This window comes from Macrobrachium nipponense, chromosome 12, assembly GCF_015104395.2.
Source record: "Macrobrachium nipponense isolate FS-2020 chromosome 12, ASM1510439v2, whole genome shotgun sequence".
In the NCBI taxonomy this organism is placed as follows: Eukaryota; Metazoa; Arthropoda; class Malacostraca; order Decapoda; family Palaemonidae; genus Macrobrachium; species Macrobrachium nipponense.
The window spans coordinates 98,626,567-98,653,169 of NC_087205.1; the positions used below are offsets into that span (position 1 = coordinate 98,626,567).

Consider the following 26,603-nt stretch of genomic DNA (forward strand, 5'->3'; position numbering starts at 1 on the left):
CCAAATCCACATGAAAATAGATTCGAGGAAATACACACTTATCACTCACAAACACTTTAAAAAGGCAAAAATTAAGGTCAAATTACATATGCTAAGGGAAATTAATGATCATACCAATGCAATAAGGTGATAATGAATTTATTTGTGGGAGTCAAGTCATATGAAGTGAAATATGAATGAAATTCTTGAGTGTGAAACTGCAAATGTTACAAACAAGACGTGCAGGGACCCCAGATGCATACAGGTAGGTGGAAACTGGAACTACCATACTCTGCTTTGCTTTGGAGAAGTGTCTCCAGATTGCTCTACCATGGATTTAGGCTATCATAAAGCAACAGGTTTACTTTGAATCAAACTAATAATTCTATATTTTGTCCACATAATTTTTTGCATACAAACAGCCTTGTTGCTGTTTAAAATTCAGGAAGGCTTCTCTACACTGCTTACCAAAAACATTCCAAATTTTTTTCATTGGATGGAATAATTACAATCTTGACTACATCTCAATGGGCATCCCTTACATGCTAGTAATAAGTGTTCAAGCAATGAGTATTAATGCTAATATAACAATATTAATGTATTTATGTTTTTTAAAAGTAACTTGTCTAATGCTGGAAATACTGTGGAGAAATTGTTAATGAAACTGTACAATACAAAATACAACAAACAATAAATTTACAAAATTCTCCACTAATTACATAGGTCTGCCAAAAATAACAGATAATGTGCTCCCTCCTGAGAACAGCTAGATATATTCAGACACTACTTGACAATTAAGCTGCAACTGGGTTGGAAAGATGCCTATTACCATATGTATAAAGAAATGGTTTTCTAAAATTCCTTGAAATGATCATATTTCTCACTTTTACTGTAATATACAAAACTAGAAAAGGACAAGGACTTCTTGCATTATGAAAGGCCTTGCAAAATCTTGGTAAAGCAATGTTGAGGCTGAAAATTTACAATAGTATAGCACAATTTCAACAAAATCATTATATTATAATTGAACAGTATTGATAACATATCATGTCTCAAAAAAAAAAGCATGGAATTTTGTATAAAGGAAATAAGACATACAAAATGTACATGAGAGGGACAACATTAAATAAAAATTGAGCTGACTATATTCTCCCTCTATCAACTTCATTCAATAAAAATATAAGGAAGAGACTACTTCCAATGAAGAGGACACTGCTTTCCTATTGTTTTAACAACGATACTGTTAACAATCGGCACTACAAACTCTCTGTCCTAAGCAATTTTCTATACAAACTGTTCCATTAATCGTAAAGTGTACTTACGTCATTTTTTCTTCTGTCTTCAACTCCCGTCTTTTGTAGTTCCAGCAAATTATATACGCTGTTAAAGCTGAAGTCTTTGTATTCTGACTCTGCAATACCGGTTGGTTTTTTATCATCTCTGAGGATGTTGGCCCATTCTTTCTTTTTCTGTAGCCTGGTCAAGCGTTTCAGTTTTCTTTCATCTCTAGCTATGTTTTTATCAGTTATATTAGACGCAAGTTCTACAATGTAGTCGATGATCTCTTTATCAGAAAGTATTGACATGTGATTAATACCTTTAATAGCCTTGTGGTAAATGTTCTGTTTCTGTCCATCTTTCCACTGCAAAAATAAAAAATAAAAACAAATAAATATAAATACCTGTATATAATAACTATCTTTTAAAAATCCAAGTCATGAATATTTTGCCAAAAACATAGAAGAGAACTATAAATCACATAAGGCACAAAAACTCTTAAAATGCATTCACAGTAAAAATCCTCAAGTAGGAAGGACAATTTTAAAGCCTTGATCAACAAATTTTCAGCAACTTCTCAAACGGATGGTAACAATGAATAAGATATAATACTATATAATTCACTAATAAACAAAATGCATTCAGTCAGACAAACTAAATGACAAGACATAGTTGAACAGTTTTATAATCTTATTTTATGAATTATATCTATACAGATCCAAAAATTAAAATACATTATACAGTAAGAATCCAGGGAAAATAGTAATTTTATATAACCAATTACGGTAAAGTCAGACACCTAGTCACAATTTTAAATCCAAGCATTTGTTAATGTAAAGTGCACTGTGGGTGGCAACTGCGTATGGGAACCTATGAACTAAAGAAATGAAAACAATGCATAATGGTCAACTACAAATTATCCTGGAACTACTCATTTACTCTTGTTATTAAAATCAAAAAAGGAAACAAAGTCCTCATACTGCAATAAGGTATGATCTGCTTAAGTATGGCAAATGGAAAACCATGAGCCAGGACCCAACAGTGTACCTACAGTCAGTCACTGCACGACTTACGAATGAGTTACGTTCCAGAATGCCATTCGTATTTTGAACTGTTAAAAAACACCTTACAAACATCTAGTGCATGATTTTTGTTGATATTTACATTCCCAAGTTAACTTGGGAGTCATGGATTATGCTATTTTCATTGTATTTTTTAAATCATGCAGTATTAATAAGAATTACTTTGGATGTTAGAAAGGTAAAAATAAAATAAAATTTTGATTCATGCAACATTCAAAATTTACTGTATTTTTTCATTGTTTTGAAAGTTGTGAACTTGGGGACAATTTCACAGAAGCAGCATTTGACGTTGGAAGTTCACAAAGTAAACAATGCACACCGCAATCTATTGACAAAGTACACACTAAACATTTCCAATGAGAAGAGGAAATACAGAAAAAGGGAAGTCATCAAAGAACAAGTTGAACCTCGGAATATTTTACGAGTATGAACACGTATTCTCGAGATTGCAAGAATAGTACTTTACATGGTAGTTAATCATGAGAATACTCAGGACAATCAAGGGTTAAAGAAATAGATTCTGCTTCTTCCTCATGTTCTTCTGTTTGCAAAATTTTAACATGAACCCTATCTATTTGTATCAGAAAGAGAAATTGAAAATATACTCTAACAAACCAACCTTTAAGCACAATTCTGCACTGCGAGTATTGACTGTACCATCTCCATCACCTAATACAACCTCAGGATTGTCTGGAAAACTTCCTTTCTTACTGTAGATTAATCTGAAAACGAATGAATAGAAAAAATTTACTGGATAATATATCAGAACAGAAAAATATAAGTCACTTAGTTATGCTTCTGCTCCCTCATTTCCAATTGATTGGATATGAAAAAAAACTCATTAAAGTTTACCAGCCATTTCCATCAATCAAAATTTAAGTACAGTAATGAAAATAACTCCAGCCATTCATAAATCTTACATAACCTCCTGGTGACTTGGCCAAAAATTTTTTCTACACGCAGGCATCTATGTGTAATTTTCAACCTCCTACTCAGTCTGGCATATGGGTCAAAGTGCCCTAAGACTGAGTGAGTATAAAAAGCCTTACTCAAGTAAGGAAAAGACCAGTGAACATTGAAATCCTCCATAGGAGAATTAAAGTCAAAATGCAACTAATTCTGGCAAGCACAAACTGATGGATTAATAGCTCTACCACTAATCAGTTCACCTTTGTTAAAAGAAGAGTGGACAGCGATGCATTTCAAAAAACATCTTGAAATGCAGTTGACTTATCTAACCATTGAAGCCAATACTCTGACCTACAAGCTGCTCCAAGGATGAAGGGAAGAGTCTACTAATTGATTCAGAGCTAACAATTGCTGTTTTTTGGCAACAACTTTTTATCAAAGCATCGGATAAAGGTGAAAGTTGGCAAGTGTATATTTTTGCATATTATTTAGTATCTAAATTTGAGGTAAAACAAACCAGATTGTCTTTTGTGTTCCAGTCCTGAATAAATGTACAGTGGTCCCCCCGTATTCGCAGGGGATGCGTACCAGACCCCCCCGTGAATAGTTAGAACCCGCGAATGTTTGGAACCCCTATAAAAATGCTAAAAACAGCCTAAAAATGTTCCTACATGGTTTTCTTAATAATTTTATCACAAAAAGTGCATTTTATGATGAAATTCATAAAAAAACAGGAATTTGTGGATATTTATCGTAGAAAAATACCGCGAATGCGCGAATTTTCAGCGAATAATGCAGGGAAATGTTCCCAAGAGAAATCCGCGAATGTGTGAGTCCGCAAATCTGGAGAACGCGAATACGGGGGTCCAATGTAGATCTAACAGCTGAGCTATAAACTGGTTCATTATGTGGATGAATTACATACACGAATTATTTTTAAAGGAGAAACAATGAGAAATATCAAGAAAATGGAAGAATTCCAAGCTAACAACTTAGTCCCAACAGGTCAGCTCACTTTCCCCCAAAATCCGCAATGTAGCCAGAGCTTTGTCAACCTCCTTATTGTGTCAACAGGTGAAATGCCGTCTACAGTTACCCACAGGTAGGAGGCGACCCCACCATATTGGGTAGACCTTGTCTCTCTTGGTCTCTCTTTTGTTTGTATGGTGTTTTTTCGTTGCATGAAACCAGTGTTTATTCAGCAACGGGACCAACAGCTTTACGTGACTTCTGAACCATGTCGAGAACGAACCTCTATCACCAGAAATACACATCTCTAACTCCTCAACGGAATGCCCAAGAATCGAACTCACGACCACCGAGGTGGCAGGCCAAGACCATACCAATTACACCACTGAGACGCTCTCTTGGTCTCTCTTGGCCTTAGTCCCAACAACTGTTGTAGAAGTTGCGATGAAACCTCCACAAAAGACACAAAATAATAATAATAATAAAATTATTGAGAATAATAATGTACTCAAGGAGACGATGACAAATTCTGCTTGTCATCGCTGATATTGCTGAAGTGTAGGACTGGTATGAAGACCAATTAATGAATGTCATCAACAACTGTGCAGGACCACAGCAAAGAGATTTTTTCCCCATATATAAACTTTTCACTGTGGGTGGAGCATCATGATGTCATAGGTTAACGTCACTATTGTGTTCAAGACATTTACCTGCTATTCTAATGATTCTGGCATTGGAAACTCACTTTTACTCTGATGACCAACGCATTTATTAACTATCAATGAATAAACATAGTATAACATAGTATATGTGTTAAGACAGATAAGCTCTCCTGTAAATAGTCATCCACGTTAAACTATTATGATACCATACAGTATTATAAATAAACTTATTACCCTCAGCTGATTTCCAAACCAAAACATTGATTACTGTTTGTATTTTATAATACAAAATTGATATGAAAATACATACAATATTATTGGATGCAGCAAAGTAAAGCATAACTTTGTGCCAGAAAACCTTAAAATATGGAAAGAAAATAGTGTTTCTGAGGTTTGAATGAATCGTTTGTTTTTACATTATTTTAACCCGCTTACGCCGGAGCCCTAAAAATCAAAACCTCTCCCGTATGCCGGGGCCGGTTTGGAGCGAGCGTGGAAGCAGAAAAAATAATTTTTTCAAAAAATCACAGCGCGCTTAGTTTTGAAGATTAAGAGTTCATTTTTGGCTCCTTTTTTGTCATTGCCTGAAGTTTAGTATGCAACCATCAGAAATGAAAAATAATATCATTATCATATGTAAATAATGTGATATATGGTAGTGAAAAAAAATAATTCATACATAATTGTATTCAAATCACGCTGTGCAAAAAACGGTCAAAGCTAATGAGTTACTATTTTTTTTGTTTTATTGTACACTAAATTGCAATCATTTTGATATATAATACATTGTAAATCAATAAAGGCAACACCGGAAAAATATTATCACAAAATAATGTACGAATTCGTAACTCGTGGACGTAAAAAAATGGTTTTTTTTTATATTCACTGTAAATCTAAATATTGTTCTAGAAACTTCCAATTTGTTTCAAAATGAAGACAAATGATTGAATATTACGATACTGTAAGAGTTTTAGATTAGAATTGCAGATTTCAACCATTTCGGACGAGTTAAAGTTGACCGAATGTCAAAATTTTTATAAATACATTTTTTCATATGCACATATTTCGGAGATGGGAAAAGCTACAACCTTCAATTATTTTTTATTGTATTCATGAATTTGTGCACATTTTGATATATGAAACTCTATAAAATGGCTAATATGAAAAGGAGCAAATATTAGGATAACACGATGTATGCATTTCGGAGACTTGCGGCCGCAAATCGGCGCGCGGAGGGAAGTTAAATATATTTTTCAAAAATTCACCATAAATCACAATATTGTTCTAGAGACTTCAAATTTGTTTCAAAATGAAGATAAATGACTGAATATTACTAGGCCTTAAGAGTTTTAGCTTACGTGGTTTTTTTTCTATTTATCGTGATTTATATGCAAATATTTCGTAAAAAGAGAAAAGCTACAACCTTCAATCATTTTTAATTGTATTCTACATGAAATTGCGCACATTTTCATATATAAAACTTTAAGTAACAGCTAATTTTAAATGGTGCAAACATTTCGACAATAGTACAAAAAAATTCTGATTTTTTCGGAAGAGTTACCGCGCGGATGTAAGGAAATTTTTTTTTTTTTCATAAATTCACCATAAATCGAAATATTGTGCTAGAGACTTCCAAGTCATTGCAAAATGAAGGTAAATGATTGAATATTACTAGAATATAAGAGTTTTAGCTAACAATTGCGTTTTTTGACCATTTTGGTAGAGTCAAATTTGACCGAAAGTTGAAATTTTTGCACTTAACGTTATTTATATGAAAATATTTCAAAACTGATAAAATCTACAACCATGGGTTGTTTTTAGTTGTATTGTGCATGAAATTGCGCACATTTCCATATATAAAACTTTATGTAACGGCAAATTTAAAATGGTGCAAACATTATGACAATCGCACGAAAAAATTTATCGGAAGAGTTACCGCGCGAACGTAAGGAAAAAGTTTTTTCATAAATCCACCATAAATCGAAATATTGTGCTAGAGACGTCCAATTTGTTGCAAACTGAAGGCAAATGATTGAATATTACTATAATATAAGAGTTTTAGCTTACAATTGCGTTTCTTGACCATTTCGGTAGAGTCAAAGTTGACCGAAGGTCGAAATTTTTGCACTTATCGTTATTTATATGAAAATATTTCAAAACTGATAAAAGCTACAATCATGAGTATTTTTTTGTTGTATTTTACATGAAATTGCGCACATTTTCATATATAAAACTTCATGTAAAGGATAATTTAAAATGGTGCAAAAATTATGTCAAAGTGACAAAATAATTTTTGAGATGTGTCACTGATACTTTTTAGTGCGATAAGAAAGAAATTCGTGCTTGCGCGCCTGCGTAGCGATTGTAAACAAAACAACGCCTTGATCCGTGAACTTCCAGCATCCCCCAAGGTGCGTGAATCAAAAGTTTTCGGCTGGTAGGCCTATAAGTATTTTTCCGCGAATTTTTAAAAAAACTTTTTTGAGTCGACGTATGATACGTCCATTCGGCATACAGGAGGTATTTTGACTCGACGTTTAATACGTCCAATCGGCGTAAGAGGGTTAATTACTGAGCCACAGGTTAGGCACTCATACAACTTGTCTAGAGGATTTACAATATTAAAATGAGGGGCAAATTGGAGAATAAGGTTCTTTGGCAATGTCCCTTAGGCCCGTAGCTGCAACCCCTTTTATTCCTTTTACTGTATCTCCATGCACATTCTTTATCTTACTTTCTACCCTCTCCTAATAGCATAACTGAGGTTTTGTCCTGTGACACCTTTCACACCTTTTTACTGTCCTTATCTGTTTCAATGCTGAATGACCTCATAGGTCCAAACATGACCTTTGGCCTAAATTCCGTACTCTATTCTACAGTTGAATACAGATAGGTAAATAGGAATGGAGATACAGTGGTACCTCGGTTTAAGAACTTAATTCGTTCGAGGACGCTGTTTGTGACTAGAAAAATTTGTAACCTGAATCAACTTTCCCCATTTAAAATAATGTAAAAACAAACGATTCATTCAAACCTCAGAAACACTATTTTCTTTCCATATTTTAAGGTTTTTTGGCACAAAGTTATGCTTTACTTCGCTGCATCCACTAATATTGTATGTATTTTCATATCAATATTGTGTTATAAAATACAAACAGTAATCAATGTTTTGGTTTGGAAATCAGCTGAGGGTAATAAGTTTATTTTGCTGTATTGAACTCAAATCAGATCGATTTTCTTGCTTCTAGTTAGCATTCCTGAATCTCTAGATAGCCTACTCTATTGATATGGGACAAGGTTATTTTACGTTAAACGAAGTGTTTTCAAGTCGAAATATCACTTGAATACATATTGTTGTGAACAAAATTTACTTATTTTTATTTTTAGTAGATGGCGATGAGGGCATGTTTATACGTAGAAAAAAATCAGCAATGTGTCCAATATTTTCAGTTTATTTCATCAGAATACTATGAGCTTTACATATTCATCTTTTTTCGAAGTGAAAACAGTAAAATGCATTCTTTCCTGCCAAATAGTTTATATTACAAAACATTTCTCCCAAATTTTGTTTACAATCGAGTTTGATGTTACTATACCGAAGTTTGCGGGAATTTCATCCATGTTGCCAATGCACGACAATAGCTGTTAGCAGATGAACATTCTTTCCTCAGGTTCAGCTACACTTGATGCTTAAATTTAGCAGTATATGTCCTTGCCAATCTTTTCTCCATAGCGAATAAGGATATAGTGATGTATAAATATATCAGTCCTATTCTACATTTACGTAATGTCTATTGTAACATAACTATGGTAATTTTTACGGTGGTTGGAATGCAAGCAAACCGCTGTTGTTATTGGATTCAGTTGTTCAGAACAATTCAGCTGTTTCTGGCTGTATGCATTTACATAAGCATAACATTACTAACGATACTATTAGCATTCTCTTTCACTTTTTTTTAACTTAACTAGAAGATAGGATAAAGAGATGGAGGAAAAGGGGTTAGCCTAGCTAGAAAATGGGAGAGATATAGAGGAGGAAAAGAGGTTAGCCTATTGTTTGTGTGGTTCGTAGCTTGAAGCACGGTTCATGAAAAGGAAAAAATTTTTTTAACATTTGGTTTGCAACACTATTTGTTCATGAACAGGACTGTTCATGAGCCCGAGGTACCCCTGTAACAGAATACGTACAAGAGAAATACAATGCACCTTAACATCTAGTAACAAATCTTTGGCATCATCTACAATGTGCCAAGCAAAGCACTCTGCAAGTGGTATCCCTCTGTGATTACTGACTGCAAATAAAATATCTTGCCATAATAAAAAGTAAGATTTAGAAATATATTTAAATAACTTACTTTTCAACAGTATCCACACCTACACCATGAAGACAATGCACTTCTACTCCGGGAGCAGGAGCATTATTAACCAAATCTTTTGTGTCAAGGTACATTTCATATGCATCCGGTAAATCCAGGGCACTGAAATATGAAAAAATAAAATTACAGAAAGAGAAATAGTGAGGTGCTGCCGTATAAGGTACAAAACAGTTATGAGAATCCAGTAAATCAGCCTCTCATCCATATACTGAAAATCAGTAAATCAGCCTCTCATCCATAGTCTTTCTGAAAACATCACATAAGTTCAAAATATTGAAACTTAAAAAATACAAAGAACTAAAGAAGGAGACTGCCAGAAAATGCATTCTGTCGACAATCCCCTTTAGAAATTTGAACCACCAACATAGCAGGCTAACACTATCCACTAAACCAAACCAGGCATAAAATTAACGAATCCCTTCCTGTCCAATCCATCAATTAAGATTTCACCCCCTTCCTGTCCAATCAACAGTGTGGACATTTTTAAACTTCCTGACCAATAAGCCTGAAGTGAAATGTGGTTCTCGATGCAAAGTTAGTTGTGTTCACATTTTTTTTATTCAATAAGCATTTATAATAATATTTTGCATATTTTTTATTTTAAAGAATTAAGCTGATTTCAAGCCGCCATTATTTTCTGACAAAACTAATTATGACTTGGTAATAATACTCTATTTCTCGTTTACTTTCACTGACAAAGTACAGGTGAATAAACACTTACTCAAACATATCCTTCAAGTTGGATGTGGAGACATTCATTGTATCAGTTTGAAGTAAGACATCATCAGGGCCCCAGAGCTCTGAAGATGGTAAAAGGAAAGCCAAACTTGGGGCTGACCTTTGTTCATCTCTCACTTTTTGTTGAGCTATGACATAAATGCCTAAGTTGTCCCCTAAAGAAAGCAAAAGAAATTTAAATTGAAACTAAATATTTTTCCAACTGATAATTTTTCATTTATTTCTATGACTTCCCTTCTCTTGTTACATTCATTTAAAGTCTTTGCCTCTTTTACTCATTTCCAGTAACAAACTATCATATCATTTCCAGTAACAAACTGTCATATTTCCAGAAACAAACTATCATATGCATTACAAAAAATAAATTGTAATTCATTTTTGCATACAGTAATATTCATAATTACATTAAAAGCAAGAGAGTGCAGAAACTAAACAAACTACTAACAGAAGCCAAAGAGCAAGGATCAAGAATGAAGAAAAAGATAAAAGCAAGAGTTGGCAAGTTAAGTCTTTATACTGAACTTACAGCAAAAAAAAGTAATAGTAATCAATGGAGTTCTTTTGGAAAGTCAAGATCATTAGCAGACAATGGAGTTTATTACTGTAATTCAGGAAAGCAGTGGTAAGTGAAGCTTCTTTCTGAATAACAAGACCAGTAGTAGTCAATGGAGTGCCTTTTGAGATATCAGGAGCAGTAGTTATCAATTGAGCTTCTTTTAGGATGATATAAATGGCAGCGGTAAATGGAGTTCATTCAAGGCATTAGTTAGATGAATTTTTCAGGTTGTCAAACGAGTTGCGTCAATGGGGTTTCTTTTAGGATTTCAACAGTATTTATTAATGTAGCTTCTTTTTGGAGTGGTAGTAGTTAATGGGAGTTCAGAGATGTCACTAGTAGTCAACATATAGTATGCATATTAAGGATTACAACAGCAAGCAAAATACAATAATTTAATTACACATACGAAAAAACCTAATCCTCATAACATTTATGGTTTTTTTCGAATCTTTACCTGCAGCATAAACCTTCACAGCTTTCACAGAGCCTCCCCAAGCTCCTGCTAATGACACCACAGTTTCAATATGCTTGTCCTTCCAGTGTTGTGGCTGGTGTTTTAAAAAATACCGCATCATGGGTGCACCCATACTATGAAGAATGAGCATAATTCTATGACCAGAATATTGGTAAGTCTCCTCAATTAGCCTACGAAGTTTTAGGAAGTATTCACTGTGCTCATCTGGAAAAAAAAATTTAAAAACCATGTCACTACTTTTACTCATAGGTGAATAATGTCTTCTTTTGAGAGTTCATAAAATGTCAATTTACTGAGAATACCAAATTCTTCAAGTGATTTATATTTATTTCTTGGTATACAAACCAGTGTTTTTTACATAGAAGTATAAATTAGTGCAGTGGTTCTTAACCTTTTTTGGCAGCGACCCAAAATTTTGCACAAATCAACCATGATGACCCAAGCCTACATAGATATACAAATTGTCTTTATAAGTAATATGATAATGCTTTTAAAAGCGGGTTACAGAAACAAAATTACATGCTGGGATGTTTATTAATACAAGTAGCACATATAAATAACAGTATATATGGAAAAAAAATATACAAACCCATAACTGCTAGCTTCACAAAAACAAAAAGGTATGTTTGGGTTTCATGCTATAAAATTAAATAGAATAATTAGGCTGTGATATATCCCTGTGGAGAGAGAAATTCAAAATTATTCAGAACTTGACATGTAATGTGCTACTACTCTTATCATCAGTGAGAGCCTTGACACTGAAGTGTGTTGACCAACTCATAAAATCTGGGTGATTTTGATGTTAGACTGCATCTTAGATCATCCTCAGGTTGTAGGCGGTTTCTGTACTTGGTCTTTGTGACTGTCAGGGCAGAAAATCCTGCCTCACACAAATATGTTGTAGCAAATAAATTTTCTGCTTTGGAGTTTTTATTTAATCATAGTCTGCTTAGAATCCTAAAACAATGCATTATGAATTTTAATTATTACAGTAGTATATAATTATAATATATTTGTAGTGGGAAAATAATAATTTTCTGCAAACCCTTAGCGACCCAATAAAATGGCTTGGCCCCAACTTGGGTCGCGACCCAGGGGTTAAGAACCACTGCTTTAGTGTAAGCTGGGAACCTGTCAATGAACTTGGTTGGGCTGAGTTGAATACAGAGTTTAGGCCAAAGGCTCAGCAATGGGACCAATGAGGTCATTCAACGCTGAAATGGAAATTGTGAGTAGGTAGGTTTGAAAGGTGTAACAGGAGGAAAACCTTGCAGTTGCACTATGTAACAATTGTTAGGAGAGGTTGGAAAGTAAGATGAAGAAAGAATATGAAAGGAGGTACAATAAAAGGAACGAAAGTGGTTGCAGCTAGGGGTCGAAGGCACACTGCAAAGAATCTTAAGTAATGCCTACAGTGCACCACATAAGGTCCACTGATGAACTTGGTAACAAGCACTTTTTACTCTGGCCTGAGGGACAAAGCAGGGCAAGGTGAGAGTATGATAAATGGCTTTTGTTTACATATTTAATATACAAATTACTTCTGTAATTCAGTATTTTCCTTAGGTCATATAAAACATCACCTTTCATTTAGGAAAGTCTCTGAAAATTGATTGGAGATGAACCCATCTGGCACTGCTACATTCCTGGTCATAAATATGCACATATGCAGTAAATCCTGTAACCACCTACTTGGCCCAGCATAAGGGATGACAGAGGTAGGGCCATGTACATGAGTGAGGGTATGAAGCCTCAAGGATAGGAGAACCATGAATCCCCCTAACAAAAATCAAATCACAAGGCAACTAATTCTGGTTAATACAAATTGATGGGTCCAGGATAGCTCTACTACTGCTCCACCTCCAGCCCCACCCACCTTGTTCAAGGGAAGAGCAGAGAGGTGGACATCAAAATGAGATCTCTAAGACTGGATGTTCAAAGTGTAGTTACTTGCACCTAACTCATCCAAGCACATAGTATTTTGGATTAGATGCTGCTCCACGAAAAAGGAAGGAACGGAACAAGTCCCACTATTAATCTGTCTTTATACCTCCTGACTTGCACTAAGCAACAGTATTCAGGAAACATACTTGTCTGTCCAAACAGCTGGGTGCCTACACAATTTATTAAGCAGCTATCACAGGTCCCCAGGTGAGGTATCCAAGGATATGTGGACAATATCCCACCAGCAGAATAAGGTAGAGGTTGTCTACTAGGTGCAAAAGCTGTCCTCATAACTTGAGACAGAAACGTTTCTCCAAAAGGTTAGAGCCCTTACTTCTTGGGCCCTTCCACAAGACAGATGATTGAAGTTGTCCTCAGTGGAGTCTGAAAGCCAGAAAGAAAGGTGTTGATGGACCTTACACTTGCTTCTACTACTAACAAAAAGCAATCAACACTGGATGAGAACGCGGGTCCTTGTCAGGAGTATCTTACAGCTTGCATACCTGCCTGAGATATCTCAGATAGAGGGGTGTCAAAGGAACTCTCAAATTTCCCATCAGGAACTGAAGAGTTCTGAGTATTTGCCACAAAGTCAGGAATGAAAGAGAAAAGACACTCACCCTTCAATCCCTCCAAGAAACTTGGCACACTTTGCCAAGATTAAGCCAGCAAAAAGACAGTTTTAAAAACAAGTGATTGTCCAAAGCTTCATCCAAGTGCTCAACATGTACCAGGCTGGGCTGCAGATGATAAGAATGAAGCGCCAGAGAGTGAACATGACTGTTCAAAACTCCTCAAGAGCCTGTAAAGCTCTTGCAAAAATGAGAAGATACAAGCTCTTTAAAACTGAAAACCTGGCCAAAGTCTGAACAAGAGCCTTATGGCCAAGACTGGGAGGAGCTTTTCTTGGTGAAAGTGAACAAGAAAATCTGCAACCTGCTTAATGGACTCCAAGCAGAGAGAAAACTCTACTCAAATCAGCAAATCTGGGTGCCACTTAACTTGAGGCCATGAGTAGCAGCCAAGATCAACTTGATATCTGGGTGATCAATCACCCAACGAAACAAACTGCATTGGAACACAACTGCCATTACTGCCCAGGGACAGAAGCAGAAAGATAGAGTACTAGAAACCTTTTAGAAAGTATTGGAGAACCCCTGAGCATGAACAACGTCTCCATTATAGAATATCCTGTCTCTCTGTAATGTAGAATAGAATGTCCTGCTTGTCAGTAATGTATCTGGCTGGCAGCTTGTGAACAATCTCTCCATCATAGAATGTCCTGCCTGTCTGTAATGCAGGATAAAATGTCCTGCTTGTCAGTAATGTATCTGGTTGGCAGCTTGATGGCCTGGTGAACCATCACTTGTGGATCAGCAAAAACTTATATGCAAAGTGGGAGACTGTCCCTCTCTGCATGTGACATATGCCATTATGGTTTGTGATGTCATTTAACCCTTTAACTCTGATTGGACGTATTAAACGTCGATAAAAATTGTCTGTCGGGTGCCGACTGGACGTATGGTACGTTGATATATAAGAAGTTTTTTTAAAAATTCGCGGAAAAATAGTTATAGGCCTACTAGGCGAAAACTTTTGAATCACGCACCTTGGGGGATGCTGGGAGCTCACGGATCAAGGCGTTGTTTTGTTTACAATCGTTACGCAAGCGCGAATTTCTTTCTTCTCGCACTAAAAAGCATCAGCGACATATCTCAGAAATTATTTTGTAACTGACATAATTTTTGCACCATTTTATATTAGCCGTTACACAGGGTACTATATATGAAAATGTGCGCAATTTCATGTAGAATACAACAAAAAACAACCCATGGTTGTAGCTTTCATCAGTTTTGAAATATTTTCATATAAATAACGATAAGTACCAAAATTACAACCTCCCGTCAACTTTGACTCTACCGAAATGGTCAAAAAACACAATTGTAAGCTAGAACTCTTACATCCTACTAATATTCAATCATTTACCTTTATTTTGCAACAAATTGGAAGTCTCTAGCACAATAATTCGATTTATGGTGAATTTATGAAAAAAAACATTTTCCTTACTTCAGGGCGGTAACTCTTATAAAAAAAATTAGAAATGTTTTCGTCCGATTGTCGTAATGTTTGCACCATTTTAAATTAGCTGTCTTCCGCTCCGTGCCTGGGTCCTGACACGGTGAACGAACTCCGCAGTCTGGACCCTGGCTGCACAGTCACCCGTAGGTGACCGTACACTTGGTAACGCTCACAAGCGGGAGGCCGAGACGGTTCCTGGTCCAGAGGTGGAACCTTCGGAACTGGGAGAAGAGATACCAGTGGTGGCCGGTACCTCCATGGTCCCCGTCTGCTTCCTCACCAAGGAAGAAGAGATGGGCCCCGTTCCCGAAGGAATGGGAGGACCTGCAGAAGACCCACCTGTCTCACCGGAGCGAGACAGACCCTTAAAAGTCCCGTGACAAGACTTCTTAGGGGGGGAGACCACCTTCTCTTTTACGGCAAAGCCTTATAAGTTGAAGGGGGGGAGACATGAAGAAATGATGATCTCGAAGAGGAGGATGACAACACTTGACGAGCTCTCTTCCTCTTCGGTTTCTCCTTCTGTCAGACTTACCATCAGATAGATAACCTCACAGGGCAGCGCGACAGCTTCGTCCAGTGACATAACTCCCTAGGGTAGTAGTGTAATGAAAATGATTATCAGCAGGGGATCGGTACACACACTCGAGGATCGGTACGCAACATGCTACGAGTCACAGTACAATTCCAAGGTTAGGATCACCAATACGAAGAGCATCCCCCCATACTGCTGAAAACACAATCACCACTAGTCTGTAAAATAAAGAAAAAAATATTAAAGTAATGAGGATACTCCTCACACATCCAAGGGCGCCGCCCTCCGAAGTGAGAGGAGAACCCCCCCGCCCCGAAATCTGCACCGCAACGCCCATCCTTCTACCTTCTTCCGATAGTAAGTGAAAGGAAGAAGGGAGAAGAGAAATTACCATAACAACAAAACGGGGACAAACCTTGAAGTTCCCTTGGTAATTCCCAAGCGTAAGTGTAATTTCCAGATGAATACATGTCTTGTTACAGGATCAATATCACTTACGTTATATACATATCTCATCCTCACGATAAATACATATCTCGTCCTCATGCAGGTCTGAGCCAGTGTTAAAGGGCGAAAGAATGTAAATATGTTGGCATAACTTAGCCGCCGGCTCTTAACACAAGTAGAGGAGCGGTTACAAAGGCTATCACAAAAAGTGGTTTTGTATATTAATTGAAAAACCAAGGACAAACCTTTGTTTAGTATTAATATCAAACACCGTATATGCATAATTACTTAAGTACAAAAAATAAACCAAAAGGATCCCACCGGGAAAAAAGATCAACGACCAGTAGGCCGGAGCTCACAAACACACGTCTTCCTTGGAAGACGACCGAAAGTAAAGTGGAGTGTTTACATCCGGGCAGGCTAGCTTGCCCCATGGTAGTTACTGCCTAACCATCTTATTCAAGATTCAACGGCTGTAATTCCAGCTACGCCGAAAGTATATTACTATTGTTAAAGGACCGAACGGTTTGTATTACGTATTGGAACAAAAAGATAAATAATTGAATATTACTAGAATGTAAGAGTTTTAGCTTACAATTCATTTTTTTCCATTTCGTTCGAGTCAAAGTTAACCAAAGGTTGAAATTTTGGCACTTATCATTATCTATATGAAAATATTTCAAAACTGATAAAAGCTACAACCATGGGTTGTTTTTGGTTGTATTCTACATGAAATTGTGTACATTTTCATATATAAAACTCTATGTAATGGCGAATATAAAATGGTGCAAAAATTACATCAAAGTGACGAAATAATTTCTGAGATGTGTCGCTGATGCTTTTTAGTGCAATAAGAAAGAAATTAGTGCATGCGCGCCTGGGTAACGCTTGTAAACAAAACAACAGCTTGATCCGTGAACTCCCAGCATCCCTCAAGCTGCGTGATTCAAAAGTTTTCGCCAAGTATGCCAATAACTATTTTTCCGCGACTTTAAAAAAAAAATAATTTGTGTCAACGTATCACACGTCAATTAAGCACCCAACAGACAATTTTTGTCAAAGTTTAATACGTCCAATAGGCGTTTAAAGTGTTAAAGTACTTTTTCATTTTAACTGTATTTTATTCTTCATAGATATATACAGTACTGTAACTATATGAAGACTTAATATATCTACCTTATCGTAATTATTACAACAAAGACTTTAATAGACAGTGAACCATTTAATTTTCTTGAATGTGATATAACAATTACTTACCAAAATTATTCATAAGGAATAAGTCTAACATACCAAGCAACACAACTATGACTCACTTGGTGCTTTACGAAAATCAAATGGAGCTCCTCTGACAGTTACTCCTCTCTCATATCCAAGAGCCACAAGAGCATTAACTATATCCTTGAAATACCCTGTAGGACGTCGTTGACTGGGATCCAGCCATTCTACTGTGGTAGAATTTCCAAATCCAGGAATTCTTGTTTCAACACCTTCAGCATTACTAGTTGTGCGTGTCACATTGTCATAAACCAGCTTCATGTTATCAACCTGCCAAAGAAATTATTATTCTATATTAATTCATCAAAAAAGCATGGTATAATTCTATAACTTATTACATATATGAATTCCGGTTAATAGAGAATTCTTATAACTTCACACTTCCAAAATTATTCAAGCATTTCAAAAGTTCATATCTAGAATATTACATTTCAACTTACTCAAATACTGTATATTGTTAATTTTGTTTTCTACAGGATACCATAATGCTATATATTCCTGAGTTGGATCAACTCCAGTCAACAATATGCTTTTCACTTTCTCCTTAACTTCAAAATGATATTGTTAGTATACAATAAAGTTTTGTACATACTTACCTGGCAGATATATACTTAGCTTACGTCTCTGACGTCACAACAGAAAATTTAAAACTCGCGGCACACGCTACAGGTAGGTCAGGTGATCTACCTACCTGCCCGCTGGGTGGCGGGTGTAAGAACCAATCCCCCTTTCCTGTCAGATTTTCTCTTCCACCTGTCTCCTGAGGGGAGGCTGGGAGGCCATCAATCGTATATATCTGCCAGGTAAGTATGTACAAAGCTTTATTGTATACTAACAATATCATTTTTGTACATGAACTTCCCTGCCAGATATATACTTAGCTGATTGACACCCTTGGTGGAGGGAAAGAGACATTTAAGTACAGTGGTACCTCGAGATACAAAATTAAATCCGTTCCGAGACGGCCTTCGTATTATGAGTTTTTCGTAACTTGGAACACATTTTACATGTAAAATGGCTAATCCGTTCCAAGCCCTCCAAAAACACCCCAGTAAATTATATTTCCAGGCCTAAAATGACAATTTGTCGAAAATTGCATTTTTCCTAACTATACAAACCTGAGGTCCTTTAACAATAGGAAGGTAACTAGCGGCAGCTGGGACGGTCGTAAGCTTCGAACAAGGGGAAGAACGGTAGTTAACTGCTTGTCCGATCGTGCGCGCGCGCGCGCGCGGGCGGTGAAGAATCACTTTTGCTTTAGGCCCATGCAAAAAGTTGCAGAGTGAGGGGTGGTATGAGGTGGGACTATATGTAAAGGACCTCAGGTTTGTATAGTTAGGAAAAATGCAATTTTCGACAAATTGTCATTTGTTCCGATACGTATACAAACAATAGGAAGACTCACTTCTGGTGGGTGGAATCTGAGTCTTTTTGGTGAACAGACTGGTGTTCGTGCCAACCTTGGAATGCCTCCCTGGTCGTAAGAGCAAGGGAGGGATCCAAACCTCTGTCCGATTGATCGGGGTGTGCACCGCAGTATCAATGGTCAGACCTCTGAGCCAAGTACTAAGAGAGAGGCAAGCGTATCTCGTTGTACCAGCAAGCAAGAACTTGCTCCATTACAAGAGCCAACATAAAGTTATGGGTTTGTTTCAAGTAGGCATCCACTCCTTCCCCCTTGTTGGGGGAGGGAGTGGAGGATATTTGCTTCTATCCCTAACTAAAGGGATAGATTGGGGCTCGGTCGAGTAGCTTACCTGCATCGAATTCCTTTCCAGCATGGTGACGACCGTGACCCTCTGCCCACAGGTAGAGAGAGAGAAAGATGGAGAATAGAGGCCAGTCGCACTCTCATTCAACCATTCATTCCTACAGTCACACCAGGAATCGATGCTGTTTCTGCCTGCTCGGGTGCTGGGTAAGCTTACACAACGTGTTGAGCAGCCACCACAGGTCCCAAGGAAAAAAGTATCCAAGGACTTGTGGGCAATATCCCGAAGGTAGAAGGACGTGAAGGTAGTCTGGTTGCCCAGACACCTGCCTTCAGGACCTGCGCCACGGAGAAGTTCTTACGGAACGCCAAAGAGGGTCCAATACCTCTGACTTCGTGGGCTCTCGGTCGGAGCGTACGGATGTCGTCACTACCATCAGCCTCGTACGCTCTCCTGATCACCTCACGCAGCAGAAAGAAAGCGTGTTCTTGGATACTTCTTTCTTGGTAACCCCAGTGCTAACGAAGAGGCGTCGACACTCAGGCCTGAGGTGTCGAGGTTTTCTTCAGATAGCGCCGTAGCGCCCTCACAGGACAAAGCAGCATCTCATCCGTATCGTTGTCGGTGAATCCATTAGGGAGGGGATCGTGAAAGACTCGAACCTGTCGTCAGGGATCGACGGATTCTGAGTCTTAGCTACGAAATTCGGGACGAAATCGAGCGTCACAGATCCCCAGCCCCTGGAATGTTTAACATTGAAGGACAGACCATGAAGTTCCCCTACTCTCTTCGCCGATGCCAGGGCCAGCAAGAAGAGGGTCTTGAGGGTCAGATCCCTGTCTGACGACTCTCGGAGTGGCTCGAATGGTCTTCGAGTCAAACTCCTAAGGACGAGAGTCACATCCCACTCAGGGGGCCTGAGTTGCCCTGGGTGGGCAAGACCTTTCGAAGCTCCTCATTAGCAAGGAGATCTCGAACGAGTTCGAGATGTCCAGTCCCCTCAGTTTTAGGACGAGCGCCAGTGCTGCTCTATATCCTTTAACTGTGGGTACTGAGAGAGCTTCTCTCAGCGAAGAAACACGAGGAAATCCGCTACCTGCTGAAGAGTGGCTCTGAGAGGAGATAGACCCCGTCTACGACACCAACCACAGAAGATGGCCCACTTCCCCTGGTACAACAGCTGCAGAGGACGTCTGACGTGTCCAGCCATCTCTCTGTTGCTGCGCTGCGAGAAAAGCCTCTCGTTCGCAAGAGATGGTGGATAACAGCCGCCGTGAAGTTTGTAGGGACTGGACTGCTCGGTGGTACCGCGCTCTACGTGTGGCTGGGCTAGAAGGTTGTGCCAGTGGGCATCTCTCTCGGTTCTTCGCAAGAAGAGCCAGCAGGTCCGGATACCAAACGGCTTGAGGTCGTTTGGGAGCCACCAGGATCATCCTGAGACGAAGAGGTTGTCCCAGGGGTGTTGAAGAGCGTCCTCTGCAGCTGCCCATGGGGTCCGGCACGGCTGAGCAAAAAACTTGAAGTTTTTTGTTGTGCCGTGGCGAACAGGTCTATGAACCGGACGCCCCCACAGGTTGAAGAGCCTTTCCGCCACTTCTGGGTGTAGGGACCACTCGGTCCCTATTACCTGATCCCGACGGCTGAGCTTGTCTGCTACTACATTCCTCTTGCCTGGAATGTAGCGTGCTGACAGCTCTATCGAGCGAGCCGTGGCCCACTCGTGCACCTGCACAGTCAACTGGTGTAGCGGGAGAGACACTAGGCCCCCCTGCTTGTTGACGTATGCCACTACTGTGGTGTTGTCGCACATCAACACCACCGAGTGTCCCATCAAGCGGTCTTGAACTCTTGGAGAGCGTAAAACGCCGCCTTGAGTTCTAGGACATTGATGTGAAGGTGCTTGTCGTGATGGTCCCACACACCTGCAGCCAGCAACTCCTCCAGGTGTGCGCCCCATCCCCTCGGTCGATGCGTCTGAGAACAGCAGCATCTCCGGGGGGGGAGTGCGTAGAGGCACCCCTCTTAAGAGGTTCCTGTCGTCGAGCCACCAGGCTAGGTCCTGCCTCACCTTCTCCGTGATGGACACGGGGGGGGAAGTAAGGTGGATCCTTTACCTGTGACCAACTCTCCCTTGTCTCCACTGGAGAGACCGCAGGTGAAGACGTCCGTGAGGAACTAACTTCTCGAGTGACGACAGGTGGCCGATCACGACTTGCCATTGCTGAGCTGCCTGTTCCTGCCGAGACAGGAACCGGCCGGCTGCCTCCCTGAATTTGCTGATCCTCAAGTCTGCGGGGCGGACTTGAGCTGCTACCGTATCGATCAGCATACCCAGGTACTTCATCTTCTGCTTGGTTCGAGATCGGACTTCTCGTAGTTTATCACGATCCCCAGATCGCGACAAAACTTTAGAAGTCGATCCCTGTCCTGCAGCAAACTGCGAGCGGGAGCTCGCCAGGACCGAGCCAATCGTCGAGATACCTCAGAAGACGTATCCCGTGCGAATGGGCCCAAGCAGACACCAGCGTGAACACTCTCGTGAACATGTGGGCGGTTGAGAGACCGAAGCAAAGTGCCGCCTGAATTGGTACACCGTCCCGTCGAAGATGAAGCGGAGGTACTTTCTGGAGGACTGATGGATGGGTATTTGAAAATACGCATCCTTCAGGTCCACTGAAAGCATGAAGTCGTTCTCCCTGATGGAGTCCCAGCACGGAACGTGCCGTCTCCATCTTGAACCGAGTCTGGCGAACAAATCGGTTCAGGGGAGAGAGATCTATCACCGGGCGCCAGCCCCCCGATGCCTTTTCCACTAAGAAAAGGCGGCTGTAAAAGCCCGGTGACCGATCTACTACGACTTCTACAGCTCGTTTGGTCAGCATGGTCTTGATCTCCTGCCGAAGAGCGTCGTCCTTTGAGGATCCTAGAACATATGTCTGAAGATGGACCGGGTTTGGAGGTGAGGGGTGGCCGAGATTCGAAGGGTAGTAGATATCCCTCCCGAAGGACGTCTACTATCCAGGTCTCGGCACCGTAGCGCTGCCAAGTTGCCCAATGGCTCGCTAGGCACCCCCCCGCTTCCGGCAGCTGGTGAGGGGGAACGCCGTCCCTAGCGTTTCCCACCTCGCTTCGACTTCTTCCCAGCACCTCCTCGGGAAAGGAGGGCTGGGAGGAGGGCTGGTTACGGCCTCCTTTACCAAAGTTGAAGCAGGAAGAGTCTTTCCTCGGGGCTTCGATGGAGCAGCCGTCTTAGCAGCCGAGGAAGCGCTAGCTAAACTCTTAGGCTTAGCCGCAGTTGTACGAGGTTGCCCAGAAACCTTCGTAACTGCCTGGTGAACCAGACGGTCACTGTCATCAGTGCGCCGTCTTTCCACCGCAGCGTCCACCATCTCTCCGGGAAAGAGAGCGGAGGAACTCTTCATTGGTCCGTTACGGAGTCCATTTACCGCCTCACGCCCGGCCCCCTTGGCTACTCGTGTAAGGACAGCGTCCCTACGACGGAGAACCAAGTTGGCCCCACAGGTTTGCCGTCTGATGGGCGAGGTAGGAGATGGCCCTAACCTCCAGACTGGCACAGTCTCCTGAAGTCGGGGTCGTCTTCGAAGGCAGCGCCCCCGGAGTCGCCGCGACCTTGGATACTGTGAGGGACCACAGATCCAACCAAGAGACTGCCTGGAAAGCCGCCATAGCGGTAGCTTCCAGGCCCAGTGCCTCCTGCTGCGAGAACCACAAGTTCTCCGACAGGAGCTGCTGCAGGGACACACCTGGAGTTAGCCTAGCTAGCTCCGGGTTAACCTGTTTGGGCGGTATTGGATCCACTGATGGCACGTAGAACTTCCGCTGTCGCTGCAGAGGAGGAGGAAGTAGCTGGAAGACCGTCCTGACTTAAGTGAGTCCTCTCGTCCTGAGCCGAAATTCTCCACCTGGTCAAGGACTGAGTCTGCAAGCTCCGATCGCGGCAGTCCCACCGTCAATTTGGGTTCCCTCTCGGGCCCCAAAAATGACTCGAGCCGGGACGTGGGCTCAGATGGTGGTAGCGGCGATCCTTCCCCCAGGTCGTTGTGCTGACGAATCAGCGCAATAACCTGGGGCAAAGTTCCTCTGGATCTCGGGAGTCACAGCGTCCTGAGGAGTAGGACCGTCCAGGTCCCTCCAACAGGAGCAGCTCTCGAGACCCTCCTCCTTCAGAAGGAGGAACAGCAACAGACCCCTGACGGTCGCCTCCAGCCACTTGCGCGTACGACCTGGCTGGTCCTAAGACCATGCCTGGTGCGTGCGGCATCGTGACGGGATCGTGAGCGGCGCACCTCTCACGATCACTCCTAGCTACCTCGCTCTTCCCAGTGTAGCCCGAGGAAGTTGAAGGTAGAGGAGAGACAGACCTGACGCTCCCCCCCCGCTCGCTGGCAGGACCAGCGACGTGGGGGGCTGCAGCCGATCACCAAACCCGCGGTGGGGATCGATCTGCAGGCCTGGCCGTGCCGCTCACCTGTGGCGAGCGGCTCGACTGAGCACGTCGACCCCGGTCCCGTGCGTCAGAGAGCTGCTGCTGGCCACCGTCTCCGTCCGGTCCCTGTGGGAGCGGCGGTCAGGTGATCTACAGAGCTCGCTTTCGCGGTGAGACCGGTGAGCGTCCTCACGGCACGTCAAACCGCTGGTACCAGCCGAAGCTGGTGCCGTTGGTCGAGGGGACCTCTTCCCAGCCTCAACCCGTGGCCGGTCAGAGACCGTCACGTCAACCCGACGTACCGGCTGGTCGCTACGAGAGCGGCCGCTGGCCTGGCGAGAGTCACTTGCGCGACTCTCGACAGTCTTCTGCTCCGTGCCTCGGTCATGACGGTAAGCAAGCTCAGACGTCTTGACTTTGGCTGCACGGTCGCCCGAAGGAGACCGTACACTCGGAACTTCTCGCGAACGACGAAGTCGAGCCGGGTACCTGGCTTAGCAGCAGTGCTACCAAGACCAGGCGCGGATGTACCAGCAGTAGCCAGCACATCCTTGGTCCCCGTCTTCTTCTTCTTCTCAGAAGAGGAGAGGGCCCTGTTCCCGAGGGAACAGGAGGACAGCAGAAGCACCCCCCGTCACACCAGAGCGAGACGGGCCCTTCGAAGGTCCCGCAGGAGCCTTCTTAGGGGGGGAGGAGGCAGCCTTTCTTCTTCTTCGGCTTGGAAGCCTTAGAAGTCGAAGGGGGAGAGGCGGCAACAGACGACGAAGAAGACGATGAAGACGACGACGACCCTTCCTTCCTCTTCTTCTCTTCTTCGTCAGCTCTCTCAGGACGGACGTCAGGTCTTCCATCCACGGAAAAGTCGGGCCAATTGCCGAAGCAACACGCCCCGACTGATCCTGTCCGGAAAGACCTGAGACCGGGGCAGCACCTCCATGACGAGACGCGACGTGGGCAGGGGCAGGCACGGCAGGAGCGGCAGGAACATCAACAGCAGGACCAGCAACCAGCGGACGGCATCCGCCCAGCAGGTAACCAGCATCCAGCAGGACCAGCACCAGCAATACCAGCACCAGCAGGACCCATCACCAGCAGCAACATCAGCATGAGCGTCACGCACCGCGCGCTTCGTAGGACGGCGCGAGCGGCTGGGAGCCAGCAACACTAGCTGCAGGTACGGCAGGTACGGCAGCATAGTCCGGCGTCACAGGCATCTCCAATTCAGCCAAGTTCATCATCGGGACGGGCGGCAGGTCCAGGGGCGAACTTTTGGGACAGCGAAAGTCGGGAGTCGGCAGCACATAGAATCCAGGTGGCGGCGGCACGCCCCTCTTAGGTACGGCAGCAATCGGCTTTTGGATTGATGCCGTGGGAGTCACCGACGCAATGTGTTGCGTGTAAACCACATGAGGAGGGGCGGCGTACGCTGGTGTGGACACTTGTATTAGTCGTTGTTGTGGACTACCCCATGAGTTACAACTGCCGACCCCGCCAGTCGTTGAATCAAGCCCTGGATACTGGGAGCGCCCTGCAGTCCAACGACGCCACACCTGTCCAAGGTCGTCACTCACAGAAGGCACACCTGAGGGAGGAACAGTCGGGTAGTTAGAGGGGCACCTTTAACGCCTGGGGGAGGACGAACCCCACCCAGAGCGGACGGAGACCCCGAGTACAATTGAACATCCGGGTATCGGGCGCCCTCCTCCACACTCGACGGATCGAGTGAGGAGAAGGACTCCGAAACCCCCCCCGCAGGGGGAAGGCGCAAATCGTGGGGGCTGAGCTGGAGGTAGGAAGGATGACGAGGTATCCGTCACCAAAGGAGTCGCTGGAGAGCTTTCCGACGACTCCTTGGTCGATCTACGCCTCTTCCTACCCTCGTACAGCACCCACTGCGCCTCGGACCAATTCACACAAACATTACATGGTTCGGCTCGGGAGCACTCTCGCCCCCCGACACCGATACATAATTTCATGTGGATCAATGTCAGGATAAGAGCGGAATCCGCCGCATTTACGCCCCTCCAGCCCGGGACACACTCTACGGGCAGCTGGTGGGCGCGGCGAAAGCTCTTCTTGATCCATAATTAAATTCACTTCACTCAATGAAAAATGAAAAAAAGAGTACTTACAATTTCATTCAAGACCACAAACAAACCAGTCAGAAGAAATTGTAAACTAAACATCCAAAAGCACACGACGAAATAGCGGGCAGAGCGATGACGAGCACGCTCCTGTCACACCACGAAAAAAAAAAAGAAAAGCAAAAGCCGCGCGCACGATCGGACAAGCAGTTAACTACCGTTCTCCCCTTTTTGTTCGAAGCTTACGACCGTCCCAGCTGCCGCTAGTTACCTTCCTATTGTTAAAGGACCGAGGGTTTGTATTACGTATCGGAACAAACACATGTTCTAGGGTTACGACGGAAGAAATATGACTCCAAAAAGGCAAAATACTGTACATACTTGAGTAATATTCAACTGCATGTAATGTTCAACCCCATTTTTTACTGCATATATTAGGACTTTAGCATATGTCCCTTAGCAATAAGCCTAGCCTATGTTAGCGGTTGCTACTGTAGCCTAGTCTATGATTCTGTCATCTAAACCTAAGAGCTAAAAGCTTAGAATATGCCAATAAAATGTATAAATAATCAGTATGTACTCATTTCAAATAATTATTAATTAATCATTTACTATAATACACAAACAAATAAAAAACCAACCTTCCAATCGATTGTTTACATTCGAGTATCGAACGAGCGCCAAGTAATCATTTTTCCTAGCACACAGTAAGCCATAAATTGTCATTAGTATCTCTCTTCAACTAATGAAACCACCAACAATATAATAACCATTCATTTCTATTCTTTATTCTATCTTTACCTAATGAAGATACCGAGTTACTGACAGCTATAATGAAACATGCGTATACATAACGTAATAATAAAACAGAAGAAGAATTCTAAAAAATACGTATTTGTTGGCAGTCTGATTTATTTTATATTTTATGATATCTAATTCACAATTTTTTTTATTAAATGTATTGCATGTACTCATTTCAAATAATTATTAAGTAACCATTAACTATAATAAACAAACAAAAAAAAGCTTCCAAACGTTTGTTTACATCCAGCA

At 41.7% G+C, this 26,603-nt stretch overlaps 1 protein-coding gene across 1 annotated transcript in view; it reads right to left on the bottom strand.

Moving 5' to 3' along the window:
- Positions 1-777: 777 nt before the first annotated feature.
- LOC135224695 (phospholipase A2 group XV-like) overlaps positions 778-26,603 on the bottom strand; it is a 56,443-nt gene continuing 30,617 nt past the window's right edge. Inside the window, exons 3-8 of the mRNA XM_064263963.1 lie at positions 17,346-17,577; positions 11,007-11,231; positions 9,977-10,148; positions 9,235-9,357; positions 2,959-3,061; positions 778-1,622 (exon numbers count right to left, since the gene is read on the bottom strand). Of these exons, the coding sequence (XP_064120033.1) occupies positions 1,281-1,622; positions 2,959-3,061; positions 9,235-9,357; positions 9,977-10,148; positions 11,007-11,231; positions 17,346-17,577 (1,197 nt within the window). The 3' untranslated portion in view covers positions 778-1,280. The remainder of the gene's footprint in view (positions 1,623-2,958; positions 3,062-9,234; positions 9,358-9,976; positions 10,149-11,006; positions 11,232-17,345; positions 17,578-26,603) is intronic.